Source organism: Macaca mulatta, chromosome X (genome assembly GCF_049350105.2).
Source record: "Macaca mulatta isolate MMU2019108-1 chromosome X, T2T-MMU8v2.0, whole genome shotgun sequence".
Classification (NCBI taxonomy): Eukaryota; Metazoa; Chordata; class Mammalia; order Primates; family Cercopithecidae; genus Macaca; species Macaca mulatta.
In genome coordinates this window covers 21,334,860-21,362,671 of record NC_133426.1, presented here as the reverse complement: position 1 = coordinate 21,362,671, position 27,812 = coordinate 21,334,860, and the positions used below count along the sequence as shown (strand labels likewise).

The following is a 27,812-nucleotide window of genomic DNA, read 5'->3' as shown; positions in this document are numbered from 1 at the left end:
TCAGTACAACTGGGTAACCAGAATGCATATTCCTCAACCATGATGTTTAAGGAATAAGCTGAATCAGAAATAGCTCTTTAAGTGATCTCATCTGATTTTAACTAGTCTTATAAATTTTGCATAAGTGATAAGTAACAACATAAAAATAAAATATCTTGCACCATCTCTCAACGAATAAGTTTTATAAAATTATAAACTGGTTACTAGGGAAAATTACTGATACAAGGTAACAAAGATGTTGCATATTTGGAATTACTTGCTGTGTTTCATGTTATCAGAAAGAAAAAAATCTTTTATTTCTTAAAAATAATTTACACATTTCTGTTGTAAGTAGACTTACGTAAGAGCTAGACAGGCTCTTAACATGGTAACTTGTGTGTAGAAAAATAAACAATAAATGCATGTTGAATGCATGAATGCATGTTTGGAACTAATTGGATTATATGTTGATACAGCAAACCATATGTACAATACAGAGATTTAGTTTGCATTTTAGCTGGCTAAATCTAGATATTGAAATGTTAGAAAATCTGAGTAAGAACATTAAAGAGTTTGTATTTCTAAAAGCTCTGAAGTCAACCAGTGAGTTACACAACTGTAACTCTTATTTTCAAGTATTCTAAAATGTCTGCAAAATAATCCAGAACGTTGATTTTATTGGCATATTTTGTGTTTGTAGTAAAAACAAAAATATACGAAATTGTCATTCCTGAGACAAGAACCTGCTATAAGTTCTCAAGTATGAGGTTTAACTATTAATTTTTTAAGATCAAATTTTCCACTTAAAAATATAATAATGGGCACTTTTTCCTTATTGAATGACATAGTAGTGGGAATATTTTCCCATTAAAAGAAAAAGTTTAGAGTGTAATAGATTGTGTTATTAAGACCAAATATTAGGCCAAGATGTACCTATGGCACGGCATAAGAAAATCTGAGTGGCTAGTAGTATGGAACTAGTGAGAACAATGGAAATAGAAGAGATTGTTTAGTAGAAGGTTCAGTGTTTTATAACTTGAAGCTAAAATCTGTAGGTAAACTGGTCACCAGACTCAGTGGCTATGAAGCCCATATCCAAGTTCTGCTTTCTGGCTTTTGGAGGCTAGACTTGCTAATTTTTTCTAACTGGCTCTGGCTTGGCTCTTTTCATCACAGAGCTTTGGTATAAACTGAAAGTACTGGAAGATCTTCATAAAGAAAGCGGAACAAAATTCATAAGGCATTAAGGCATTAGGCAAGTAGGCAAGAGAACTTCTGATATATGAGTCGGGGTGTGTATGAGGGGGTGTGTTGGGGGGGCAGTGTATGAGTGTGCATGTACAGCCAATGCCATTTTTTTCTTCTCACATTTCTATTGTTTTTGAAAAGGTCAACTGCTACATTTTCGAGAGTAATAAATTTTGGGACTGGGCTGGGTTCTAAGGTGCTATGTAAGTTATTTCACAGGATGGTTGCTTACATTATAAACTAATGCCATATCTAAAAAGTTTTACAGGAACTCTAATGGATAATCAACTAAACCATCCTTCATATCCCTAACTCACATTGAGTTACAAGATAGAGATATATAAGGAAAATAAATTCATGCAAGAATTGATTTTTAAAACCTTAACTTTTGACAGTAACTTTGGAGAGTAAAGAAAAGAGAAAGTGGCTTTGCACTTTCATCACTGTACTATTTATTTTGCAATAAGCAAGTTATTACTTTGGAATTACACAACAAAAAGAGGGTAGTTAAAAAATCTCCAATGTATGTTTTATGGTGCAATCCTATGAAATCTTAATCTATCATCTTCTGGTAGTTGGTAACCAACCACAGGAGGTAAATTGTGTATGCTGAGGGACAAAAATGAGGCATTTGTGACCTTCGGCCTACTCTAGCAAGGGTGAACAAGGGAAAAAGAGGCTGTAGGTTCTCATACAATAAGCTAGAAAGTACTCTATGGAGAAATGAACAATATGCTATTATTGAGCTGAAGAGAAGTGATTTTTTTTTTTTTTTTGATGTGTGAAAATAGTAGCAGATAACAGTGTGGCGGAATCTAATAATCTCTCTTGGTAAGAAAAAACAACATAAATCATAACGTCTTACCTATGCTAGTGAGGGGTTGACATTGTTTTGTGTGAGCTTTAATTCTCTTCTGGCCAAATATTCTGCTGTTGTGACTTGACAGCATCTACAATTCCTTCTTTTGCCATTTACATCTGATGTCATTACTTATTAACACTTTTGAGGTTATTTTCCTCGCTGATGCAGGGCTATTGGTTATTTGCCAAAGTATAAGTTACAGTTTCAACACTTTTTACAAACTAATTAAGGTGAAGCTAGGTGATGGATGACTAGGAATGTTAGCCAAGCACTGGTAGTGATTTGAGTTTTCCTTCCTTCTACAAGCAGTGGATTTTGGTGGGAAGAACAACTGCCTAAGAAAGTTGGAAGATCTGGTTTCTAACTGATTCATGACAATGAACTAGTTATTTCAGATGTCATATTCTTGTGGCCTTCATCTTTGAAATGGCAGTGAAACAGGAGGAAATGGTTTCAATAGTAGAGAATGTGACCATAAAAGAGCCATAACGCGAAGAGCAGTAATTCTAGTTATCAGCATCCCAGCTTTGTGGTCTCCAGCATAAAGAGGGTATGCTGAACACATGCAGTCCTGGCTTTCCCTTCACAAAATACCAAAAATGAGGAATTCTGCAATGTTTTGATTTCTTTTATGTCATATGCTGGATACAATAACTTTAGTTCTGTAAATAATAAAATTGAAAGCAAGTTAGTAACAAAAGGGGTTAGCTATTACTCATTCATTCACTCATTCATGCTTTCAATAGTGCCTGGGCTACTTTGGGCCATATACTGTTTTAGGTGCTAGGTGTGTAAGACAGGAATAAAATCCCCGCTCTTCAGAAGCTTACATTCTGGTGGGTAGGGATGGAAAATAAATCTGTGAACAATATTTAATATTATACCCATAGTGATAAAGCTGGAAAAAATATAAAACAGGGTAACCATACAAGAGGATGAATGGTGGTGGCGGGTATCTGGGTCAGACTGGGTTGTCAGGAAAGGATCTCTGAGGGGAAAATATTTGAAATGAGACCCAAATGACAAGATCTATAAATAAATATTTCAGTAAATATATCTGATAAAAGTATTGCTATTTGGAATACAAGGTTTCTTTTGAGTTCCCAAATGTCCAAAGTCAAAAAGGAAAGGAGTAGTGAGTGATAAGAATGTGAAATGAGAAACATTTCTATTTTAGCTCCCAGAACACAGCTAATATGTTAGGTTGAAACATACAAAATTGTTAATGTTTCATCATTTTGACCTACAAAAGCAACATGTCATATGGTTCGACTCGATGGCTAGAACTGAACAAAGATAGGACATGTAGTAAACATTACTTAATGAGGTTTGCCAGGCCTAATTCACTATTTAAGTATTGTAATTGCCCACTTTGCCTTAATACAAATCTACATAAAATATATATAATTATATAAATCTATAAATAAAACAAATATAAAATCTATATAATTATATAAAATCTATATAACATTTACTGGACAGAATTATAATGTGTCATATATGGATCTAAGGTGCTTTCTGACATCACTTCATTGAATACTCATGCAACCTCAAAAGCTGGGTATTATTACCATATGATTTGAAAATGAAGACATTGAGGTCTCGAGGTGTTAAATAACTTGATCAATCATACCAGTTGTAAGTGGGACAGTGACAAAGCTGGGATTACAGGCTTGAGCCACCAAACTCAGTCTAGATTTTTAAAAATAACCTTAAAATATATTTCTCAGCAGATCTCATTTTGAAAATGTCAATAATATTTCAGCCTGATAATCTAATGTGTACAGTGGCTCCAAGGTAATAGATTTTATTCCCCCTTAAAAGACCTAGGTTTTGCTTTAGATTTCTAAGACCAAGCTACATATATGTGTAAATTAAGTGAGAATACCGGTAGGTAATCTTGAAGACAATGATAAAGGACATTATGACTTCACTGAGTAAATGAAGGCACAAGAATGTGTGTCCAGGAGAGTTCCCTTATAATTGCTTAGGGGAAAATCAGCAGGATTAAGGGATAACGTTTTTCAAATCCTCATCTGAATTGGCTAGTACATACAGCAAAGGAAAGCGAGATTTTCTAAGCTGACTTCAAGCTGTATTAACCAAAATAGCATTTTAATGTTATGGCAGATTATTTCTGAATGAAATATATCTTCATATTTTGTCCCATACTTTCATAATTTATATTCCTTTAAAGTTGCATAGAATGACATAATTTATAATTTAATTTAGCTGATGTCTTATAAGGTCTATACCTAGTAAGGTTTGAAACTGCTAATTGGGATAACAGGAAATTACTTGTCTTTTCTCAAATGTCAGTGAAGTGGGTCAAGATAATTAATATGCAAGCTGACTTTTCAGTCAAAGGAAAACAAGACAGGTCTCATCTGTGTACTTTTAGTATCATCCATTTCAGACTAAAATGAGTTCAGCCTAAGAAAATCACAGTATGACTCAGTTAAATAATTGAATTTCAAAATAAGGCAAAAGGTAGTTCAGCCATGAGAACACAGATTGAAGTCTGTTCTAAGGAAGGCTAAATATACTTATAAGCAGGGCCAAATTCCATATCCATAAGAAAAATGAAAAACAGTTAAGGCATGGATTTAGGTATATCTTGCTTCTTAGATTGCTCTGTAAGCTCATAAGCACTATATAACATATATTGTGATACAAGGTAAGATAAAATATGAATGATAAGAAAGAGGACATAATTCTTCACCCTTAAAGCATATGACAGACTATATTTTCATGTTTTCTTCCATTATTTCTCTTGGCCACTTGTCTGATACTTCCTATTTTTAATTTCTTGGCAAACTGAGAAAAATGTTTGGAACTACACATTAAACTTATAATTTTGTAGTCATCAAGTTCTGTACTTGATGACTACAAATTCACTTTAAGAGGTCAAACTGAATGCTGGCCTGGAACAGCACAGTTAGTAACACACTGCCATTGGACTTTGATTTTTACAAGCACAGGTTGCCTGCTGAACTGGGTTGCAGCACAGTGAGCGCTCTGTGTTGGAGGACATGTACGGGAGGCTAAGGCTAATATAATGGCCACAGCTTCGTTCCCGTGTATAATTTTTGCTCTGCTGACATAACACCAAACAGCTTGATTTGAACAAGCAGCCTGAGAACTTACTCCTAATGGTCAATCCAGGGAAGCCATGAACATGACATCCTATAACTAGACCTTAAATATTCTTTTGAAAACACTGGTTTTTAAAGCTGATGTTTCCTGAATACGGTGTTCATCAAATTGCCTACTCCTAAATATTAGAAATAGCAATGCAGAAAACCATCATTAGAACAAACATACATTTCATTGAATAATAAGCATCTTCCAGGAAAGCATGAATGCACTACTCTGTTACAAACAGTCTGAAGTACATGGAGAAATCAAGTGGCAAGATTTATGGAAAAAATACCCAGAAAGAAATGGGGCCTGAAAGATAGTGCAAGGCCACTTTCAGTGAAGCAGATCTGACTGAAATAGCAAGAAACGTCCCACAATATTGTACTGTAAAGACAAAAAGTACAATACCAAATTTACTGACACACTTACTAGGTCTGTTCTGTCTTATAACAATTATTCTACAGAGAGCCCACTGAAAAAGATGGAAAGCACTGAATAACTACCCACTTAACTCATCTGAAATGTAAAGAAAAAACCCAACCAACTTAGGAGTGCATCTATTTGGCTAAAAAATGCAATCTACTGAACAACAAAAAAGAGACTCTAGAAGAAAAAATTGAACGCTATCTAACTAGAGGTGCTTTGTGTACTACTGGAAACCTGAAGAATGAGCAAGCATGGTGCCATATTTTCCCTTCATGTCTTAGGACACGCTTGCTTCTTTCTAGCCTTCCCTTATTCAATGACCAGGATGAACTCTTAAGTGCCTAACTTATTCAAAACAAGACAACATTAGTGACTTAACCTGTAGGAATGATGAAATGTTTTCTGAACAGAATTCTCTATTTCAGAGGGCTGTGCCTAATTTCAACACAGTTTATCTTAAAATGCCTGAGATAAAGTGTTTTCTCCAATATGTTTGTAAGAGAATAAATAAACCTCACATACTTAGTCACAGCAGTTGTGTAGTACCTGAATGACAGTTGAAATGAAGTTTCTAACTCATCTTTAAATTTTAGAAGACAATTTATTAATTTTAGTAATCTTTAAAATATTAAACATTACTATTATGCTTGCCAGAACTCCTGCAGAGGACTAACATGGCTCCTAAATATTTCTTCCATAAGAGTCTTCCATAAACTCTGATAGATGTGAATGTTGAAAGGGCTTGACAAGTAATGAATGGTAATTACTTTTCCTGTACTAACAACATACCTTTTATAGTGTTTCTCATGGAGATTGCAGCTAAAATATACTTCACATGGAAACTGCCCCAGCATATGAATTTTATTACAAGCAATTCTTATATTTTGTTGGTAGATAATATTAAATAGTGCAATGAAGATCCATACCATAAAGGGAGGTCCACTGTATTTTCTTGTCAATCATTTCCAAAGAGACTATCATTTTAAATGAGCCAAGCTTAACACTGACATGGGGCTCTTGACCTGTTGGTAATCTGTGCACTTTGAGATACTTTTCCAGTTGTGATGAAGAACTTACACTAATATATCCTGCAATCAAAGTCCCATATATTTGTAAAATGGTCTGAGGGCTACATTCTGCTTTCATCTTTTAAAAAGAGAAGTCTATTGCCCTAGGGGTACCAAACAAGTAACTGTGATTTCATCACCATTTGCTCAAGTTATCTGCATTAATTGACCGAGACTACATTTTGAATAAAGAGATGTGAACAGTTTTATACTATTTCTTCTATATATTTTGTTTTGGGCATTTTATGTTCAGGACTTATAGCCAAACCTAGATTTTCTTTCTTACTAAAATAACTGAGTTGTAGCCTTTCCCTTAAACCAGCCTGGGTTTCTGGACTGATGTGTCACGTTAGTAATAAACAGAGGCTTGGTATGGCATGTTGAATAAAGAACTTAATAACCAGTAAAGATATTCTTAATGTCAACAAGACAGAGGGTTACTTCATTGACTTGTCTTTTAAGAGTTGATTCACATAAATTGAGCTTTATAATCAACATACATACCAAGAAAGTAGATGGATGCTTTTGGAAAATTGGTTTCTAGAAACAAGTTCAGCTATTTGGAGTTGAAAGAAATGTTATGTCAAATCTCTCCTTGGAAAAAACTTCTTTTGGATTTTTCCTTTAAATCTTCTGACAATAAAAAGGAAAGATAAATATGTATATGTATAGATGTGAGTGGGTGTGTGTGTATATTCATTTGTTCAACCAAGGCTCTGCTAACAATCTGCTTGAAACATTTATAGTTTCTTAACCCAACTCAGGGGGCAACCACTGTGGGCCAGTGAGATGGTGCATGCTAGTGAGAATAAAGTGGATAACAGAAGGAAGGAAAAAAAAACCACCATTAACCTTAAAAGGCAAATGGCTTAGTTGGAGAAAAAAATTATTTGCTCCAGCTGTAGGTATCTTGGGATATAAGCTTCATTACTCATCTTGTTTTCCCAAGTTACTGAAGTTCTGAAAGTAGGTCACCAAGGGAGACCTAACTTACTATATAGCAATACTATTATTTTAAGAAACAAGGGAAGCAAGATTCTATTTTCTTCAAATAAGAAGTTTGAAAAGGTTAGGACTTTGTGTATACAGGCTAAGAATCTCCAGAAACATACTTACTTTTTTCTCCTATGTTTTCCCCTGCTGCCTCCCCTTCCTCCTCCTCCTCCTCCTCCTCTTCCTCCACCTCTGGGGGTTGCACGTCATCCTGTGGGTCACAGGCACTAACTGGAGCATTCAGACAGCAATGGTTGAACCCGCTATCTCGAGGCAGAGTAAAACTTCGAGGCTTGCCCCCATTTCCATTTAGCACTTGCATCCTCTCACTCTCAGCTAAGGGGTACGGCCCATAGTGATCCTGCAGGTGGCATTTCTGAGTTGGCAGGGTAGACTGCCGTCTGTGCTCTGGGGAGATGGCTGCAGAGTCAGAGAAGACAGAATCCTCCAGGGGCAGAGTCTGAAGATAGTGTAAGCCTGAACTTGTCAGTGGCGTCTCAATTAAATCCTGCCAGGAGCGGCGCTGACTGGCTGTCTTGCGAATGGGAGACACTGCACTGCTCCCAGTTACTTCCTGGCGAAACTCCTCATGAGAAGACTGAGACTGAGAAGTCTCCGTGGAGGAAAGTCGGCTATGTTTTGCTTCCACATAAGGACTGGCGCAACTCATCTGTAGAAAGGAGCCCCTGATTAGTCTCTACCAAAATAACAGACCACTTCTATTCCAAGGAACACATTCGGTTTCCACCAGGTAATATTTAAGTAGATGAACTCTTACGTAGTCAAGTTAATGACTAGGCAAGTTTGTAGACATCTCAAAGTTAGGCCCCAGCTTACATTTTAAGAGACAGACACATGGATGTATTGAAATGCGGCTATACCAAGCTCTCATGAAAAATCTGACATATTAATGCATAATTTTACAACAATGAAAATATAAGAGTTAGTGCTTACATAAGAAAATTCAGCAACTACAAAAATTCCAAAGTTTAAAAACTCTACACATTTTGAGATCTTGAAGAAGTATTGTCCCTGGATTCATATTCCTGATTTCATGTAGCTTGGGGTTGGGGACAAGGAGAGAGTCTTTTGGATATGAGAACAGGTTGCCTATAAAGTGACAGAACCCTTCCTTTTCTTCATAGGAGAATGTCTGCTCCTATGGGTGCCAGAGAAAAGCTGTCTGATGGTCTTACTTTCTATGGGGTTAAAAATGTTAGGCAGGATGAGATTATACCTTGCTGGGGATTACCATTAGCCTTGAGCATAGATGCTGCAGGGCACATAAATATAAAAGAAAAATGGAATAGTTTTATCCCTGGAATTTAAAGTTTGGGACTATATGTTATAGCACAAAACATAACCAAAAAAGGACTGGCATCAAGTGAACACTGTAAAATAGTTGCAGGCACCTCTACTGCCACAAGCCTTACTCTAGCTCTGGGGACTAACAAACACACCAGCCCAGGCTGAGCCTGATTTGTTAAATGTGATCATCACAAACAGGGCTGAGGTGGCAGCCAGGACATGCCTGACTGAGGTGAAGCTGCATACCACCCCTCCTGGTAAAGGAGGAGAAGTTACTTGGCATCCTCTGTGGGCAGTCAGTTACCTTCCCACATGTTAATAATAATATGAATAGTTTTCTTCTTGAAATTCACAAATTGCCATGTTTAAGCAGCTGTTCAGTGAAGATGCTGTTTCCTATTCTTCCTCTTTTATAGATATTTTAAAGAAGTTATCCAGATCCTGATGTTTTAGAAAAAGAGAGAAAATATGAATTATCCCCCTGGAGTAGTACTGAGATGGAATTAGGTTGGCTGTTGTTGTCACCTAAATCCAGCTTCTATTTCCTATGTGGAAGACTTAGTCCCAAGATAGGCAGAATTGATTCTATGGTAATGTGACCATGGAATATTATTATTACTATTATTATTTTGAGACACAGTCTCACTCTTTCACCCAGGCTGGAGTGCAGTGGTGTGATCTCAGATCACTGCAACTTCCACCTCCCAAGTTCAAGCGATTCTTGTGCCTTAGTCTCCTGAGTAGCTGGGATTACAGGCGCCCGCTACCACACCTGGCTAATTTTTATATTTTTAGTAGAGACGGGGTTTCACCATGTTGGCCAGGCTGCTCTCGAACTCCTGAGCTCAGGTGATCCACCCGCCTTGGCCTCCCAAAGTGCTGGGATTAGAGGCATGAGCTACCATGCCCGGCCTGACCATGGAATATTATTGTCTAAACTGGAACACTACTGAGACACTCTTGGTAATTCTGATGGGAAAGGGACATAAAGTGGGATAGTCCCAAGTAAACTAGCTGTTTATCCTATTAAAAGATCAAAGTACAGTCTATACACAGAGTAATTTACAGAGAATTGTCTGACACGCCATACGAACATATACATTAAACCAGGTCCCATGGCTGCTGAGAAAGCTACATGCAAAAATATCTTCAATATAGTTATAATATTAATTTTTATGAGTTCATTCTAAAGGACATAGGAATAAACTTTATTAGTGTGGAATAAATAAGGTCATTTTATGTATCTTTTTCTAAGAAAACTTTTTTGTTGTTGATTATCTCCACAAAGGCTACCTTAACACAAACAGTATATTTTGTTAATAAAAGTGGTGACATACTTATTCTGCCTGGAATCTGTAGTGACTGTTTTTCCTGGTTAAATATTCTTTGTATACTTAAAAAAATTAGCTTATTGATTTTAGACTCCCAGTTTTCTTTTCCCCTGAGAAACCTGAAGTTTGATATGCAATCTACTGCATATGTTTTTAACATACAAAAGGATGTTTCAGGTCAAAGAATCTGGTGATAAGTAATGTTCTTGTTGCTAACTTACCGAGGGAGGTCGTGGGTATGTATCATATGGGGGTGGAGGGCTATCCTGTTTTGGTGTTGATGGAGTATCTGCTTCTTCCTTGTCACTCTCACTCCAGTAATCTGAAAATTCACAGACATGGATATGTCAACATTCTACTAAATGCTTCTAGTCATATTTTCACAAACATAAACTACCCTTTAAAAAAAGGAAATTTAAATTCGGTTCCGACATCATGTTCCCCAGCACTACCTTACCCTTGGCCTACCAACTTTTATTTTCAGTTGAGTTTTGAGGAGAAAGTAAGTGTACAATCACCTAATTCTAACTTCCTTTTAAAGCAAGCAGTTATATGCAGCCATAATTTTAGAAAGTTAAGAAAAACGTACTGCATGAGCCCAATCAGGTTTAGGGTACCTTAGATTTCAGATCCAATTATTCTGAAGCTTCAATTAATGAATGATACCACATGATGCCTCTTAAAGGTATATAATTTTATCTTAAAGGTACTCAAAGAAAAGCAATACATACATTGCTGTAGATCTCTACAGATATAAACAGCTCTAAAAATAATGCTCTCAATTCTCTTCTCTGGCTTCAGTTCACTGATTATCTAACAATCACTGTTTCCAGACTCATGCCGACATGAATCTCTATAACACCATACTCCCACCTCTCCTTGGAAACACATGGCACATTCTGATTCTTGCCAAATGCAAAAGGGCAAATCTGCTGATGTGGGCTGCAAGTTCTAAACTTCCAGAACTACTTAAAAGGGTAGCGAATGTAAGCAGCTAGACAAAGTGACTTGGCAGACCTCAGGCAAGAGGGAGGGGAAAGAACTCTGAGAGATAAATTCAAATTACTAGAGTAAGTCAAATGCAGCAAAAGGAGGCCAATAATTGGAATCTGTTCCAGTAATATCCCATCCACCCTGTAACTGCTGGTTTTATTCTTTATATGATTTACAAGAAAAAAAACCTGAAGTATTATCCATCAGTTTCAGATAAGAAAAAACATATTATAACAAAAGTCTCCTTATTCTTATGAAAATTTAAATCACAAAAGAATCATCACAAGGCTTAACTAATATTCACACTTAGGCGAACAATCATGGCATGTGTATTTACAGGAACGCCTCTCCACCCATGAATTCCCATACTGTAATATTTTTATACGGTTTCCCTGCAGTGCTGATTAATATGATTAATATTAATGATAATCACAGCAAATATACATTAAGAAATTACTATATATCAAATAGAAAGTAATAGATCTGGGATTTGAACTAAGAAACTGCCTTACCCTAAAGTTCTGGAGACTAAGTTGCTGGGACTCTTTTGTAAAGTATAGCAGAAGAGTTTGATGTGTATATTGATGAACATTTTATCCCCCTATCTCCTCCTGCTATATACCTCTGGCTACTGTGAACATAAATTCTTCAGCAAAGGAAGTTGGAAATAAAATACATTCTCAATTATATTCAGGCCTCAAAATACAAAGACTCTGAAAATTCTATTGCTGCTTTAGTTATTCCCTTTGAGTAAAAGATAAGCAAAGGCTAGTTAATCTTAATTTGATATCTATTTTTTTCCATTGGTTCATGCCAGTGATAGCCAGTATACCAAGTGTTCCCTCAAATATGAATTGGCACAGTTGCCCAGAAATGGACCCAGCAAATGATGGTGGAAAAACACATGAACTATATAGTCAGACAGGTGTAGATTTGACTCTTAGCTAGACCAGTTACCATCTTGGTGTTCTTGTGGTGGTTAACCTCTCTGAGTCTGTTTTGTTATCTGTAAAAGGGGTCTAATAATAACTGCCTTTCAGAGTTGTGTGTGTGTGGGCACTAAATAAGGTAATATATATTCAAGTGCCTTGCATCTTGATAACACTCAATAAATATTAGAATTGCTTATCTTCTTGGGTGTATTTGTAGTAGCATGACAGGACAGTGTGACCCAGATCACATAAGCGATAAATGCCTGGTGTTCTTCTTCTTAGACCTGAAGTTTTTCTTGTAGCAAGGCCCAGCAATGAAAAGTAAAATCTGGAGTCCTGGGGCCTGGGTTGGGTAGTTTTGTGAGAGTTTGAAATACTACTGGGAAATCACTCTGTAGGTAAATGGAATAAACAAACCTGCCCCTGCCAAGGAAAGATCACCCTGCCGGTATTCTTCCTACTATTTTTAGGAACTGTGGCACCTGTGCAGAGTACCTCCTTGATGTTTGCACTGATACCTTCAAGGCGTTAATAACTCAAGGGGTCCTTATTAGCACACTAAGGAGACGATCACGATTTTATCAAAGGTTCCATAGCTGTCACTACAAGTGACAGATTTTGGAAGGCTCCTTCTCTACTTTTTCCTTCTCGTTAAATTAGGAAGAATTTTAGTCCCACTATTTGATGGAATTCTTGGTTTATTGAAAAGCATCATCAATCCAAAGTTTTCTTGGGTTGCCTAAGAAAAGGCTGAAATACTACTTTGCAAATTAGTTTTTTTTTTTTCTTACACTAAGCTGTGTGTCTTTGAGAAAGCAATGTCAGAGAAGAGGCTACATAGAAATTTTAGTTAGGCTCTTTTGGGTTTGTGTGGAAAATTAGAGACACACTGTTGCTTAGAGGACGAAAACTAGTCTGATTTTTATTCTAATAGCAAATTAATTTATTTTTCTTAGCTGTCTATATAGCACAAATTAAATGGATACTTTTACTGTCTCTTTCAATGATACACAATTTTATAAGCACTCATGAAAAAGCAGTGCCATCACTAGAAGAGGAAAACTTCTACTTTATTTTCTCATGTTGACACAAAAGGATGATTTGGAAAAAAAAAGACTTTTTCATTTAGAACTGTCAAAGAAATACAATATATTTCATTCATTTTTGTGTGTGATTAAGGCTTTAAAAAGACCTTATGTGTGACTGAAAATAATGTCATGAATGTCTTTCTTGAAGCTGGAAAAAATACAAAAATGATCAGTAGACAATTAGCCAAATTATTATCTTGGTGGCTGAATTTAGTGTAATTCTGTTTTCTCTAAGTACAACAATGGATGTTGAAAGAGAACCCCACATCTTTTATACTGCTGTAATCAAAGATAGCAATTCACTAAATTTTTATTTAAGTCAATGAAAGAGTCACTTCTAAGCTGTACTGGCTATTTAGATGGAAACAGTATCTGGCAGCTATGTCCTTGCATCTTGGAGAAATATTCCCAGTCCTCAAACAGCTATATTTTGTATTAAGCTTATCTTCATTACTTAGAATGGTACTCAGAAGATATAACTCTACTCAAATAACTCTACAGAAGTGTGAAGTAGATAAGTGCATCTAGTAGTTTTCTACGTGGAATACCATGCAACCTAATCATTCAGGAGGTAAGAAGTCTAATATGTTTCTGACCTATGCTAAAGTGACTGAGGAACACGCACTCTATGTGGAAATCAAAATTATTTCAGAGATTCTGGATGTATTGCATTAGCAAGATTCTTGTTGCATTAAATTGTAACTACTAGCTTCTGCCTATGATTTTCTACTCACATGATAGACCAATACATCATGAATCCACAGACTAAATACTTTTTGGAACCTGCATGTCCAATATAACTATATAACTTACCAGTTATTTCATCCATAATAAAATTTGGCTATATAATACCAAATACAAAGGAAATTCACTAAAATCAAGATGAAGCTCAGGTTCATAGTAATGCCAAGTAATAAAATACAGAAGTTAAGCCTAAGAACCAAGCTCCCTTATATTTATGCAAATTGAGTCAAAGATTCATTTTCCTATCAGTACATTGCCCACACAATGTCTTTAACAAATCAGAAAAATATCTATAAACACTTTTAGAGAACTGTTTTATTCCTTTTAAAGAAATTTGTAAAGGAAGACTAATTTCTTTTCAGTACTCTTACCATAAATTTAGGCCTATGCAATATATAGTCTCTACTACATGGCCTGCAAAGCCCAAAATATTATTAGGTTATTTACAGAAAAAATTTACTAATCTGTGCTTAAACATTTGCTGACATACTGGTTTTGGCATCTGGCTGTCTTTTTTACATCTTTAAAAACTTTAGTTTTCAGGTGTTTTTTTAAAAAAGAGTTGGCTGAAGGCCGGGCACAATGGCTCATGCCTGTAATCCCAGCACTTTGGAAGATGGGCGAATCGCTTGAGCCCAGGGGTTCGGGACCAGCATGGGCAACATGGCAAAATTCCATCTCTACAAAAATCAACAAGCAAAAACAAAAACAAAAATTAGCCAGTTGTGGTGGTGCATGCCTGTGGTCCCAGCTACTTAGGAGTCTGAGGTGAAAGGATCGTTGAGCCTGGGAGGTCGAGGCTGCAGTGAGCCAAGATCAAGATCACACTACTGCACTTCAGCCTGGGCATTGGAGCGAGACCGCATTTCAAAAAAAAAATAAAAAAAAAAAAAAATAAACACCTGGTTGAGATTTTACTCTAAGTCTAAAAGGAAACAGAAGGCTTTTAGAATCTCCACATCAATAAACTGGCTATGCCCACTGAAGACACAACTATGAATAGGTTTGTGTTTATAAGTGTGTCAGTCTATGGATTCTTTTAACAGATAATTTCAAAAACCTATTTATGTTTCCAAGGGATGTACAATAAACACCCTTTGGGAAATGTGAAGCCACCTAAGAACAATGACCACAGCTTTTATTCTTAAGATTTCAATTCTGCACCATAACACTGTGTTTCATAAATCTGAGGTCAGTACCAAGGCAAATTGCATAGGATGACAGAGTTAGTAACAGAGCTGAAGAACATAACCAAATGAGAAAATTTATGAAAGAAAAGATCATTCATCTCATTTATTTGGATAAAAGGCCACTTAAATGTCCATAAAACTGCTAAATAGTAAAAATTGCTCACTGCTAAGGATCTGGACTTGGTTCAATCATAAGACCTATTATAGACTTTTTCCATTTTTAAGATTTTGTTTCTTCATAGGAACAAGACGGGAGGAGGGGGTAACAAATAGGAGAGAACTCCACATTAGCTGCTCCAAAAATGTGAGCATTCAGTTCCTATCTATACAAGTTGTTAAACCTCACTTAAGTGCCTAGAAGAGAAATAAACAAAAATTGACATATGTATTTTCTCTCAAGTGATAGCAATGAATTTCTGTATAGGATAACTGCAGGAAAAAAAGTATAACATAATTATTTTTAAAAAGTATTCCTTTACCTTGTTCCTGCTTAATCCTCTCTCTTTCTGCATATCCTGCCGTCAGCATATTAATTCTGTTAAGCCACCTGAAAAAACAAATATTAAAATAAATAACATTGTAACCTAATTTCTTATATTTTACTTCCTAGAAACATTTATTTAAAAATGTCTAAGAATATATGGAATAATCCTACATATAAGATGTGTTCTTTGCTACTATTGATACATAGAATCTTTAATGAGATACAATTTGCTATAGTACAAATTGCTCCCACACCAAAGATGTTACTTCAATAGAAAAGTCTTGGGCAAAGCTGTTAATATCTGTAACATAAAGGGTTTGGAGATGACCAAAGCCATATTAATTCTATTGTTCCAAATGTAGAAGTACTCCAAATATTCCTGCTACTCTGTTTCTTCAGAACAAATGCTCCTTTAGAGATATTTAAACATTATCAGGTTCAATTTATCCTGATGAGAGAAAAAAGTTATGAACCTTGCTTGTCAAAATAATAGTTTTATTACAAAATCATAGTTTTGATTAAGCTTATTTAACAATCTAACAGGAAACACATCTTGGGAGTACTTCAGACACTTGTCTCTAAATACAAGGGAATGGGGTTTTCCAAAGACACAATGAACTTACACAATTTTTAACACCTGTTTAGATCTTGGAAATGTATTTTCATGAGCAAGAGTAATTTAAAAATAAATCTCAGCTCTTTGCTCTTTCTATAGTGCTGCTATTGCCAATGTAGGGACTGCCTAAAGCAAAGCAGTTTTAACATCTTTCTTTTGTCCCATCAGGGCTCTCCTTATGCTCATTATTTCAACTATTTACACTATCAGATTATCTAATCACAAGTCTTTAAACAACATGAAAATTTCCCTTTGGTCAATCCTGAGCCATAACCCATACACTCTCCCAAATCAGAAATTGAGGAAAAACCTGCATTTCAAGCTATCTTGAATATGTCCAGAATCACTAGTATGGTTAATGTCATTAAGTTGTGGAATAATCTGATCTAGATATATTTTTAAGAAAAATTTGTGTTTGAGAACTTTTTCTCCTAAGACCTTTATCTTCCCTGTCAAGTGGAAGATCACATTCTTTGAAGTGACTCATATTTCATCATTTATGCCAAATGGTGTTAACTGTGCATCAGATACTTAGAATATCTTGAAAAGTGGGGAAAGTCGTATCTCTAACAGACAAAATCACATCTATGGAAACTTAAGCTTTAATTGTAAGAATAGGTCAATTAAAACCTAATTTTATTTGAGCAAAACCTACAATGTAATTATCACCTCAGGCACATTTGGGAAGTGAAGAAAGGACCGGAGTAGAACTGGAATAAAATAAAGATTATCAAATGAATTCAGTAGCACGATATGTGTGTGTCTATATATATATATAGAGAGAGATAGATAGATAGATAGATACACACACGCATCCAGAAAATTATAAACTATAAATCAAGAAGTAAACTTCATGACAATGTTTTAAAAATGACTCTAATCATTACTAAAAGTTCAGAGTTAAAATTCAGTCTAAGTTGATTTGCAGTGAAAAAGGGGTTAAATTTGTACTACAAGGCATATCTTACCACTCTTGGGAAAGACTGGCCTGGTGCTTTTGGGTGAAAATGATAATACCACTAAAGAAAAATTTATCATTGAATTGTAATCCACTGCCTTGTATTTAGTACTTTAAAAAATATCACTGAAGGCCAGGTGCAGTGGCTCACGCCTATAATCCCAGCACTTTGGGAGGCCGAGGTAGGTGGATCACCTGAGGTCAGGAGTTCGAGACCAGCCTCACCAACATGGTGAAACCCTGTCTCTACTAAATACAAAAAATTAGCCAGGCATCGTGGCATGCACCTGTAATCCCAGCTATTTGGGAGGCTGAGGCAGGAGAATTGCTTGAACCTGGGAGGTGGAGGTTGCAGTGAGCTGAGATCGTGCCATTGCACTTCAGCCTGGGTGACAGAGCAAGACTCCATCACACATACACACATACAAAACAAACAAACAAAAAGCACTGAAATTTCATTTTATCAGAAATGTAAAGAACAATGAGGTCCTTATGAAATAAATCAGGAAACAAAAAAGGGGCTTGCTCAATTTTTCCCTTCAACAGCATTTATTAAGTGTCTGCTATGTGCTGAACAATAAGCTATGTTTTAGGGATACAGAAATAAATAAGACATAATTTCTGCCTTCAATTAACTCTAGATTTACTAAGTTTCATAACACAATTGAAAGAAGAAAAATTTTGTTCACTGAAGATAAATTGCTTAGAAAATGTGTGGATATACTCAGGCCACTGTATAAGAGCCACAAGAGGCTAAATACAACACAATTGTTGGTGCTATCTTGGATAAACTTATCCTTTAGGCTTCAACTAGAAGATACTTACTGATTTGCTTGTTACAGTTACGATTTGGTATTTTAGGTTATTATGAAAGCAGACACATATGCATCAACTGATTCAAGCAATATTTATTAAGAGCCTATATGTGCCAGGTACCTGGGATACAGAGATAAAACAAAGTGCCTGCCTTCATGATTTCCATATCTTAGTGAGGGAGAAAAACAATAAACAGGGATACAAATAAAAATATGTGAAATAGTAGCAAATGCTATTTAAAAACAGACAAGCAAGCAAGTTAGAAAATTAGAATGTCAAAGATGCTGTGGATGAGGGAAGGCTATTTTAGGTAAGAAGGTCAGAGACACAATATTGAATTTAGAATCTATTCAATATATTTATGAGGAAGTTATTTAATAGCAGGTCTAAATTCAGTCAGTACCTTAACATATCACCAATGCTTTAAAATAGGAAAATATAGGTAAGGGGATATTGAACCTATAGTAAACATGCAAAGGAGATATTCACAACTGACAAAGAATAATGTGTTTAGAGGGAAATAAGAGAAAGAACCATGGGAGAAATGTATAAATAATAATTATCAAATAGGAATTGGTGGGTCATCACAATTACAAGAACATATGTACTGACATGGTAAGGAATATATAGGCCAAACAAATTCAGTAAATAAGTCTTCAGAATACTTGAGTAATATGATGTTTTGTTTTATCCCCATAGATTTTACACAGACCAGAAAAAAATCAGTTTTTAACGTTTCAGTGCTTATTTCTGATGAAACGGATGAATAGTAGTGGGGTGCCTAAAAGTGTTTTTGCAAATTACCTCACAATCAAACTTCCTGCTTCTCAAAATAGAAGGTGATATTTTAATATTCTATGTGTATGTGTATGTATACACATATATATATACATATTTATTGTGTATATATATGTGTATGATTTTACAGAAGAAAATTAAATGTAAGGATAACTTTTTTTTTTTTTTTTTTGAGACGGAGTCTCCCTCTGTCGCCCAGGCTGGAGTGCAGTGACCAGATCTCGGCTCACTGCAAGCTCCGCCTCCCGCGTTCACGCCATTCTCCTGCCTCAGCCTCCCGAGTAGCGGGGACTACAGGCGCCCGCCACCTCGCCCGGCTAGTTTTTTGTATTTTTTAGTACAGATAGGGTTTCACCGTGTTAGTCAGATTGGTCTCGATCTCCTAGACCTCGTGATCCGCCCGTCTCAGCCTCCCAAAGTGCTGGGATTACAGGCTTGAGCTACTGCGCCTGGCCATTAAGGATAACTTTTTAACACCAATTACTAGGTCCTGTCACCACCAGCATTACATTTGTTTTTTTTAAATAAGGAACAGAAAAATATATTTCTCTGAAACATGGTGTATTTTCATAAGAAGTAGGTATGATATTAAAAAATGAAATAATCACATAAATTATGTATTTATAATAATTATTTTTATAAATATATCATCTCTTGAAGACTTAGATACATGCTTCTAAAAGATTACATAAAGAACAAACCAACACTCAGATCATCTTGCTGTTATGTAACAATCAGGTGACTTGACAAAGCTGTAGGTGGGTGTTCCTCCCCGTCATTAATTCTCTGTGAATATTTTTAGCACCAACTCTTTTCCCCTTCTATTAACAAGTAATTAAAAATTTTCCCATTGAAAGTAGACATTAGGTATAGGGTTACTTTTTAGAAAGCAAAATTCAAAGAAAACAATAAAAATCAATTTTAATTAAATTAAAATAACATTTAGTATTTTGGGACAATTAAATTCTTAAAGTTGTAGTGTGCCATGGCAGCCTTTACATAAAACAGCACTTTTAAGTGTATAATGTGGAGATGGCCTTTTTTATGTTTCACTTTTTTTCTTTGACCTATTGCTTAGAAAACCAACAAAATGAACCGCATAAATTTGGTTTAGTTTCTGCGATATCCCGAACCAGATACAGCCACAAAATATTAGGAAAGAGCAGTGACATCAGCATCCTTTTGAAGCTATTGCTAAAAGGATTTTATAGTTCATAAAATGCACTTTTAAACAGGCAACTTCTAAGCTTAAAAAGATCCCAATTAGCATGTATCATGAATGATTACATTGTATTAATTCTTGGAGTTGGCTGGGTTCTAGTGCATAAGATAGGATACGCTCACGTATGCCACTTAATTTCAGTGTGGTCATGATGAAAATTCTTCACATTTATCCCAAGGGTATTGAGCTTAACATATGGTAAAATGGATAGTAAGTACTAGAACAGTGGAATTATAAAATAATTACAACAGAAAATGGAGTATCACACCTCTCCCTCTCCATGTGAATGTGAATACATATTTTCATTTTGAGAATAAGGAGAAAAAACTTAAAATTTTATAGCTTAGTGTGAAATTTCAAGGATAAGTTATATGAATTAAGAGAAGATTATGGAAACTATATGAAAGGCTCAATTCCTTTATTAGTAATAAAAGTTTTAATCAAGTGTTCTCAACACCACCTTTATTTGCCATTTCCTTGTATTCATATCCTTGCTTTGAAAAAAAGACATGCTTGTATTCCCAAATGTCAAAGAACAAGATTATTTATAAAAAGACATTAAGTGTTCATTTAGTACGTTCAAGAAATTTATGCAGCTACACAGTTTTGTGCTTAAAAATGCCTGGGTACAATTGTTTTAGAGAAAGTAAATGGAGTAAGAACCCAAAGTATATAAAAGGAATATATATTAATAGTAAACATTTATATAGCACTTATAATTTAGCAGGCACTGTTCTAAGTCCTTTATGTATGCTTATTTACTCCTTATAAAAGTCTTACTGATAGGTGTCATTATTATTTTCACTTTATTAAAGGGCCAATACCTCAGCATAGAGAGGTTTAGTTTCTTGCCCAAGGTCTCACAGCTAATCAGTATAGAGCTGAGATTGGGCTGATTATTATCCCCACCCACCTCTTGTATAGATTGGACAATACTATATTGGAATGAAGAGGTCGTGTTCTTTGTCCAAGGTTGTACAGCTAGTAAGTGGTAGAGCTGGGATTTAGAGAGTCTGGTTGCAAAGTCCATGCTCCTGACCATGATGCTATGCTGCCTCTCCCTAACTGAAGGCAGGTTATATTTGTAATATGTACTGGCTAGTAAGTTATAGAAAGGGGAAAAATTTTTAATCTTTAACTCAATTTCTATAATTCTAGAAAAGGAAGAGGGGAAAGGAAAGAGAAAGGAAGAAAGCACAAAATTCATAAAAGCCAAAGTATTAACATGAAGCAGAATGTGGTAGGTGATGAGAAAAGAAAAAAATATATACATATAGGTTTTCCCTGAGCCACCAAATAACCATTGAGCCATCTGATTTGTTGGTTGTATGGCCCTGTCAGGTGAAAGATGAAAAGTGACAGCAAGAAATACTAATTTTTCTTAGGCCTGAATTATTGAGATGAATATTCTGTCGAAAATACTCAGTACTTGAAAAAGTCAGCTTTTTTGGTAGATATCTCTTTTTCCTCCATCTGGGAGTAAATTTTAAGACATATTTTTGAAATGAACTTAAAAAAAATCCCCTTTTTTGGTGGTAGATTTTTGGGGTCTGTATATGGTCTCTATTACCTTTTTGGTAAACTTGACAAAAATATTTAACAAGTTTATTTTGACTTTTTAAACGATGTTCTTTAAAATTAGATATGGCTGCATGGAGCTAGTCTGGGTCTATTTTATTTTAAAATGATCGATCTAAAAACTTCAGTGACATTATTCTGTAAGCATTACTGTAGAAAATTTAGAATTCTAGGACTCACTGACCTTCTACATATTCTGAAATAATTTACCTGTTCATATCATCAAGATGTTCAGCGGCAAAATAAAAGCTTTTGATTTTAGGATGACAGGCTTTGAATGCACTGCAAAAGTAAACAAAGCACATTTATTACAATTGGGAAATAAGTTTGAAACAAATAATTCTGATGGGCACAATTACCTCAACATCTAACCCGAGTTCACATATATAATGCTTCTATCATGGTGACAGAAATTAGTAAAAAGTTCAATTTTCTGCCCACAAAACTGCTTTCTTATTACCTCAATGTGAAAGCATTAAATGAGCAACCTATAATTTAAAAGCTGGAAATTAAAAAAAAAAAAAAGCTATCGTTCCCTCTTCCCAAATAAAATCAACTTACTATTTTTTGCGGCATTCACTGGCTCTATCAATTTTAAATTCAGGCAGACTGATGAATCCTTCTGCTTTTTCATCCTAAAGTGGCAAGACTCTTGGTTAGGTTATTATATACAAAGGTGTGAAGGTAGTGATACTCTATAACTATGGCTTAAATATCTGTACTAATAAATCTGTTCCTTTAATTCCTTAAATTTGATATTTTAGAGATAAGAATTTGATGCTTACCTGTTGTATTCCATAAATTGAAGATATATTTTGAACACTTAGAATACTACTAATTAAAATATGCATAGAACTTCTAAAAAGTGTTTTTCATATTAAAATAAGAATGGAAAATTCTTTAATTCTCAAAGTGGAATGTGTTTTATAACTTATTTTCTGGTACATATAAAATAAATGTAGTCCACTTTTGTAATTCACCATTTTCTATTATTCGTAATGTTCAGATGTAAAATATAGGGATGTTTACTGATTCAATTTTCCTCCAACAAATCTCTTATCAAACTTGATTTTCTCTAATTATATAACAATGATCTTTTATTTAATTATTTTTAACTTTTAGGTTCAGGGGTATACATGAAGGTTTGTTATACAGGTAAATGTGTGTCACAGGGGTTTGTTGTACAGATTATTTCATCACCCAGGCACTAATCCTGGTACCCAATAGTTATTTTTTCTGCTCCTCTCCCTCATCTCATCCACCCCCCTCAAGTAGACCCCAGTGTCTGCTGTTCCTTTCTTTGTGTGCATTGAGTTCTCATCATTCAGTTCTCACATATAAGTGAGAACATGTGGTATTTGGTTTTCTGTTCCTACATTTATTTGCAAAGGATAATAGCCTCTAGCTTCATCCACGTTCCTGCAAAAGACATAATCTCATTCTTTTTATGGCTGCATAATATTCCATGGTGTATATGTACCACATTTTCTTTATCCAATCTGTCATTGATATGCGTTTAGGTCGATTCATGTCTTTGCTATCATGAATAGTGCTGCAATGAACATTCACGTGCATGTGTCTTTATGGTAGAAATATTTATATTCCTCTGAGTATATACCCAGTAATGGGATTGCTGGGTGGAATGGTAGTTCTGCTTTTAGCTCTTTGAGGAACTGTCACAATGCTTTCCACAATGGCTGAACTAATTTATACCCCCACCAACGGTGTACAAGTATTCCTGTCTTCTCCGCAAGCTCGTCAGCATCTTATAACAATTATTTTGTGCATTCAAGAGTTTACAAATGAAATAGGTCAATTTGACTTTCAAATATCTGGCTTGGGGTACGTGCTATATATATAAAAAAAATATATATATTTCCAGGTCATTTTTCACATGGAAAATGGAATAAAATCCATAAAATCCTCCTTTCTCTAACACTGGATGGAAAAACAAGATAGAAGAATTATCTAAACTATTATGTTAGATACGAGTTATCCCAACTAAGCTAAAACTATCTTTTGCTAAATGCTTTAATCATTGTATCCCTTCTCCTGCTCATGATCAAGCTCCTCTGAGTTTTACTATCTCTAACTTTTATTTGATCTGTGCTATATCCATAGCTCCTTATATATCAAGTTCAAATGAGATTATACTCCCATCCACTATTACAGAGAAAAAAAAAGAGATTCTCGATTCTTTTAGAGTGTATATTTGTATGAATGCTTTCACTGCTAAGCATCCATGCAAAACAAAAATCTGATGCTACTGACGGTGACTGAATGTGTGTGTTATGAAAAAGAGTAGTATTAAACTTTTTCAATATTTGAATATTTTTTATTCCAATCTTGGAGTAAGGACAATTTATTATTTTTAGTTTTTATTTTTTTTTTTGAGACGGAGTCTTGCTCTGTCGCCCAGGCTGGAGTGCAGTGGCGCTATCTTGGCTCATAGCAAGCTCTGCCTCCTGCGTCCATGCCATTCTCCTGTCTCAGCCTCCCGAGTAGCTGCGACTACAGGCACCCACGACCATGCCCAGCTAATTTTTTGTATTTTTAGCAGAGACGGGGTTTCACCGTGTTAGCCAGGATGGTCTCGATCTCCTGACCTCGTGATCCACCTGCCTTGGCCTCCCAAAGTGCTGGGATTACAGGCGTAAGCCACTGCGCCCGGCCAAGACAATATTTTTAAATCCTTTTCCCAACTTTAATTTCTATGTTATGTTACCCTTGACAGTCATAATGTAAACATTTAAAATTTTGAACAATTTAAAATATTTTGAGGTAGTTATTATCTCCTCATAATGATGTGATGAGGAATTTTTACATTTCTCCCAAAATATTATCATACTAAAGGTATTTCTTGCAATGTATACTGTAGAATTCTTCACTCATCTCTCACAAGGCTAACAGTAACAATAACTTGCTGAATGAAACTTAGTTCAACAAAAAGGGGCCACAGTTTTTCACCACTTAAACTTTGAAAGATAGCATATAATCTAGTATATGGGAGATAAACCTGCAAGTGACCTTACAATAAAGAGAAACATAGAGATACTATATCTTGATAACACTTGATTGGCATATAAAAAGTATTTAATATATATCTATTAAATGAAACTGTAGGTAAAATTATGGTTTGTTTCCTATATTTAAAATAAGACACACTTAGTGAAGCAGAGGATATTTTAGGTAATTGTGTGATTTGCCACAAAAATGTTAAAAGTACAGAAAACAACCAAATATTTTTATATAGGTGATATAGACATTTACATTAAATAGAAAAATATTAATTCAAGATTTTATAAATAAAATGAGAGGTTCTTTTGAAAAATGTTACTAATAGCACACATTTTTTTGAGATAGGGTCTTGCTCTGAGTGCAGTGGTGCAATCATGGCTCACTGCAGCCTCAACCTCCCTGGCTCAAGCAATCCTCCTGCCTCAGCCTCTCGAGTAGCTGGGACTACCGACGTGCACCACCACGCTTGGCTAATTTTTTAATTTTTTGTAGAGACAGGGTCCCACTATGTTACCCAGGCTGGTTTCAAGCTCCTGAGCTCAAGTGATCATCCTGCCTTAACCTCCCAAAGTGCTGTCATTATAGGTGTGAGCCACTGGGCCCGGCCTACCATATGTTTATTGAACACTTAGTATGTGCCAGGCATTGATTCATTTCATCCATATGGTAGTCCAGTGATAAGCATTATTATTACTCCCATTTTGCAGATGAAGAAACTATGGCACAGTAACTCAAGTGGTGTGATTTCTGAGTCTACTCTTAAACACAACATAACATTATATTATAACCTGTCTAAGGAACATAAAATTATCTAGATATTATGTGTTATAATCATAGGCATAATAATGTTGTTAAATTATATTTCAACAATATTCAAATGCAAATTGATGAATGTCTTAACATAATAGTATTGGACTATTCACCCAGCAAACTACATTAAACCATGTACTTTTTTTTATAAAATAAGGTAATAGCAGAAATCATTGTTTTAAAAAACTAATAAAGTGAACTAATAGATGGCTATAGCAAAGGAATAAAAGCAAGCGCAGAATAAAGGGAATATCAACAAATGCTTTTGGCATATCTGTCAAGATATGTAATAGGTTTTGATATGACTACTCTGGATATAAATCTGTTGTACTAAAAACCCCCATAAAATCATAAGAATAATTTAAATGTATTATATATATACCCCTCATTGGGCCAAATGAAATGAATACTTGCAGATTTTCAAAACTAGTCTACTAGATCATTTTTAAAGAAAATGGAAATAAATTCAGGTGATATTAGTTTGCTTAAATTAGTAAAGGGCTTCCCCTTCCCCACTTCTAAAAAAAAGAAAAAAACAGAAAAAAGTGTAAAATTTTGAACAAAAGCAAGACATTTAAAAATTAATGTCAGATTTCCACATGTAATCCTTCTAGTTAAGCTACTGCTTGGATTAGCTTAGCATTTTTATTTAGCTTTACAGAATTTTACTACACTTTATCTGTGTTTCAGATATGTTGCTATATTAGCATAATTGAGACATCTATCTTTCCAGAACCCCAACATGCAATCATTTTAAGAGGGTGGATTGAAAAATACCTAGCAGAAGTCTACTGAATTGGCCTTAAGGTGATTATATGATTTTAAAATATAAGCCTCAAAATGGTTCTTTTGATTAAAGATAGAGAATGGACGAGAAAACAAAATGTGCTTTATCTTACCTCCTCATTAATGTACCAATAAAGGGATGCATCCTTTAGGACAAACCAATATTTCTTCCATTTCTGTGAAAAATAACTCTTTGCATCTTTCTTTTTCCAAAGCCAGCCTTCACAGTCACCACGGCCAAGATCTTTGCAAGAAATTCGTCTTTTGCTCTTGCCTGCTATAGGACCTAAAGGGTGGAAATGCTCTTTCAATTTTGTAAAAGATATGAAAGTAGAGGATTAATCTATAGATACCAAAAAGACGTATGAGTACTTCACAATCTTAAAAATTCTTTTTATATTGTATTAGACTAGAAAAATATAAAAATCTTTAATAGTTTTCCCTCACATAAGTGACACACATCTTAATCAGAAATATGTAACACCAGTCTCAAAACTTATTGAGATCATTTGTTGTAAAAGGTACCTTGTATTATAATTGAATTGAAGAAGCAGCTGGCAGCTTTCACACTAGGGGGTTGTGCTCTTCTAAACCACACTGGGCTCAGGCAAGAAAGAGGGCATGGATGAAGTGTGCTGGGGATTATCAAAGAGCAAAATAAGCAGGTAAAGGTTTCATTTCCTTTTCTTACCTTTGTTTTTCTTCTTTGATTTGTGCTGCAGTGAGGACTGCTGAAATGTCTGAAATCAAAGATAAAAAGAATGTTAGCTGATACTCAGGGTGTGATCCAGAGGACCAGCATGCTACACAGAACTCTCAAGAGCCAAATGATGACTCTAAACTCTGTTAGAGGAAGTACTTTTTCCCTGCAAAGCCTCAAAACAAATTTGTATACATCATGTCACTTAACTGCCTAATCTCCTGTGAAGCAGGAAAGGATATTATATTTACCCGTATTTTGTAGGCAGAGAAATCAGGGCACAAAGCATTTGGTAAAACTAAAGGCTTTTATAACACACAATACTTTGTACCTTTTCAGGGATATACTGTGCTTTGTCAGACAGTATCTCATTTGAGCCTCACAAAATCTAACAAAGCAAGCAGGAAAACATGATTATCCCTTGTTCACATGAAGTTCATTCTATTACATAAGCCACCACCACCTACTGATCTCCTACTTCCTTAGTCCCTAAATATTTCAGCACTTGGAACAATATTTTCTTCTAATGCCTACTTCTGTCACTATTATTGGTGACTAATCTTCATGTAGATGATGTCAGCACCCTGGTTCCTCAGTTCTAATAACCTTTACTTCCCCACTCCTGAGCTACCCACCCCCATGATCATATGTGTGATATCTCAAGCACACTCCAGCCACTGCATGTAATACATATGGTTTACATAGTCTAATACCCTCATGTCAT

At 35.2% G+C, this 27,812-nt stretch overlaps 1 protein-coding gene across 8 annotated transcripts in view; it reads right to left on the bottom strand.

Moving 5' to 3' along the window:
• CNKSR2 (connector enhancer of kinase suppressor of Ras 2) overlaps positions 1 to 27,812 on the bottom strand; it is a 284,738-nt gene that overhangs the window by 32,644 nt on the left and 224,282 nt on the right. For all 8 annotated transcript variants that reach the window (XM_001086538.5, XM_002806163.4, XM_028842224.2 and 5 more), the window contains 7 exons: positions 27,080 to 27,128; positions 26,502 to 26,674; positions 22,336 to 22,409; positions 21,985 to 22,056; positions 15,782 to 15,849; positions 10,577 to 10,677; positions 7,840 to 8,386 (listed from right to left, as the gene is read on the bottom strand). In XM_001086538.5, the coding sequence (XP_001086538.1) occupies positions 7,840 to 8,386; positions 10,577 to 10,677; positions 15,782 to 15,849; positions 21,985 to 22,056; positions 22,336 to 22,409; positions 26,502 to 26,674; positions 27,080 to 27,128 (1,084 nt within the window). The remainder of the gene's footprint in view (positions 1 to 7,839; positions 8,387 to 10,576; positions 10,678 to 15,781; positions 15,850 to 21,984; positions 22,057 to 22,335; positions 22,410 to 26,501; positions 26,675 to 27,079; positions 27,129 to 27,812) is intronic.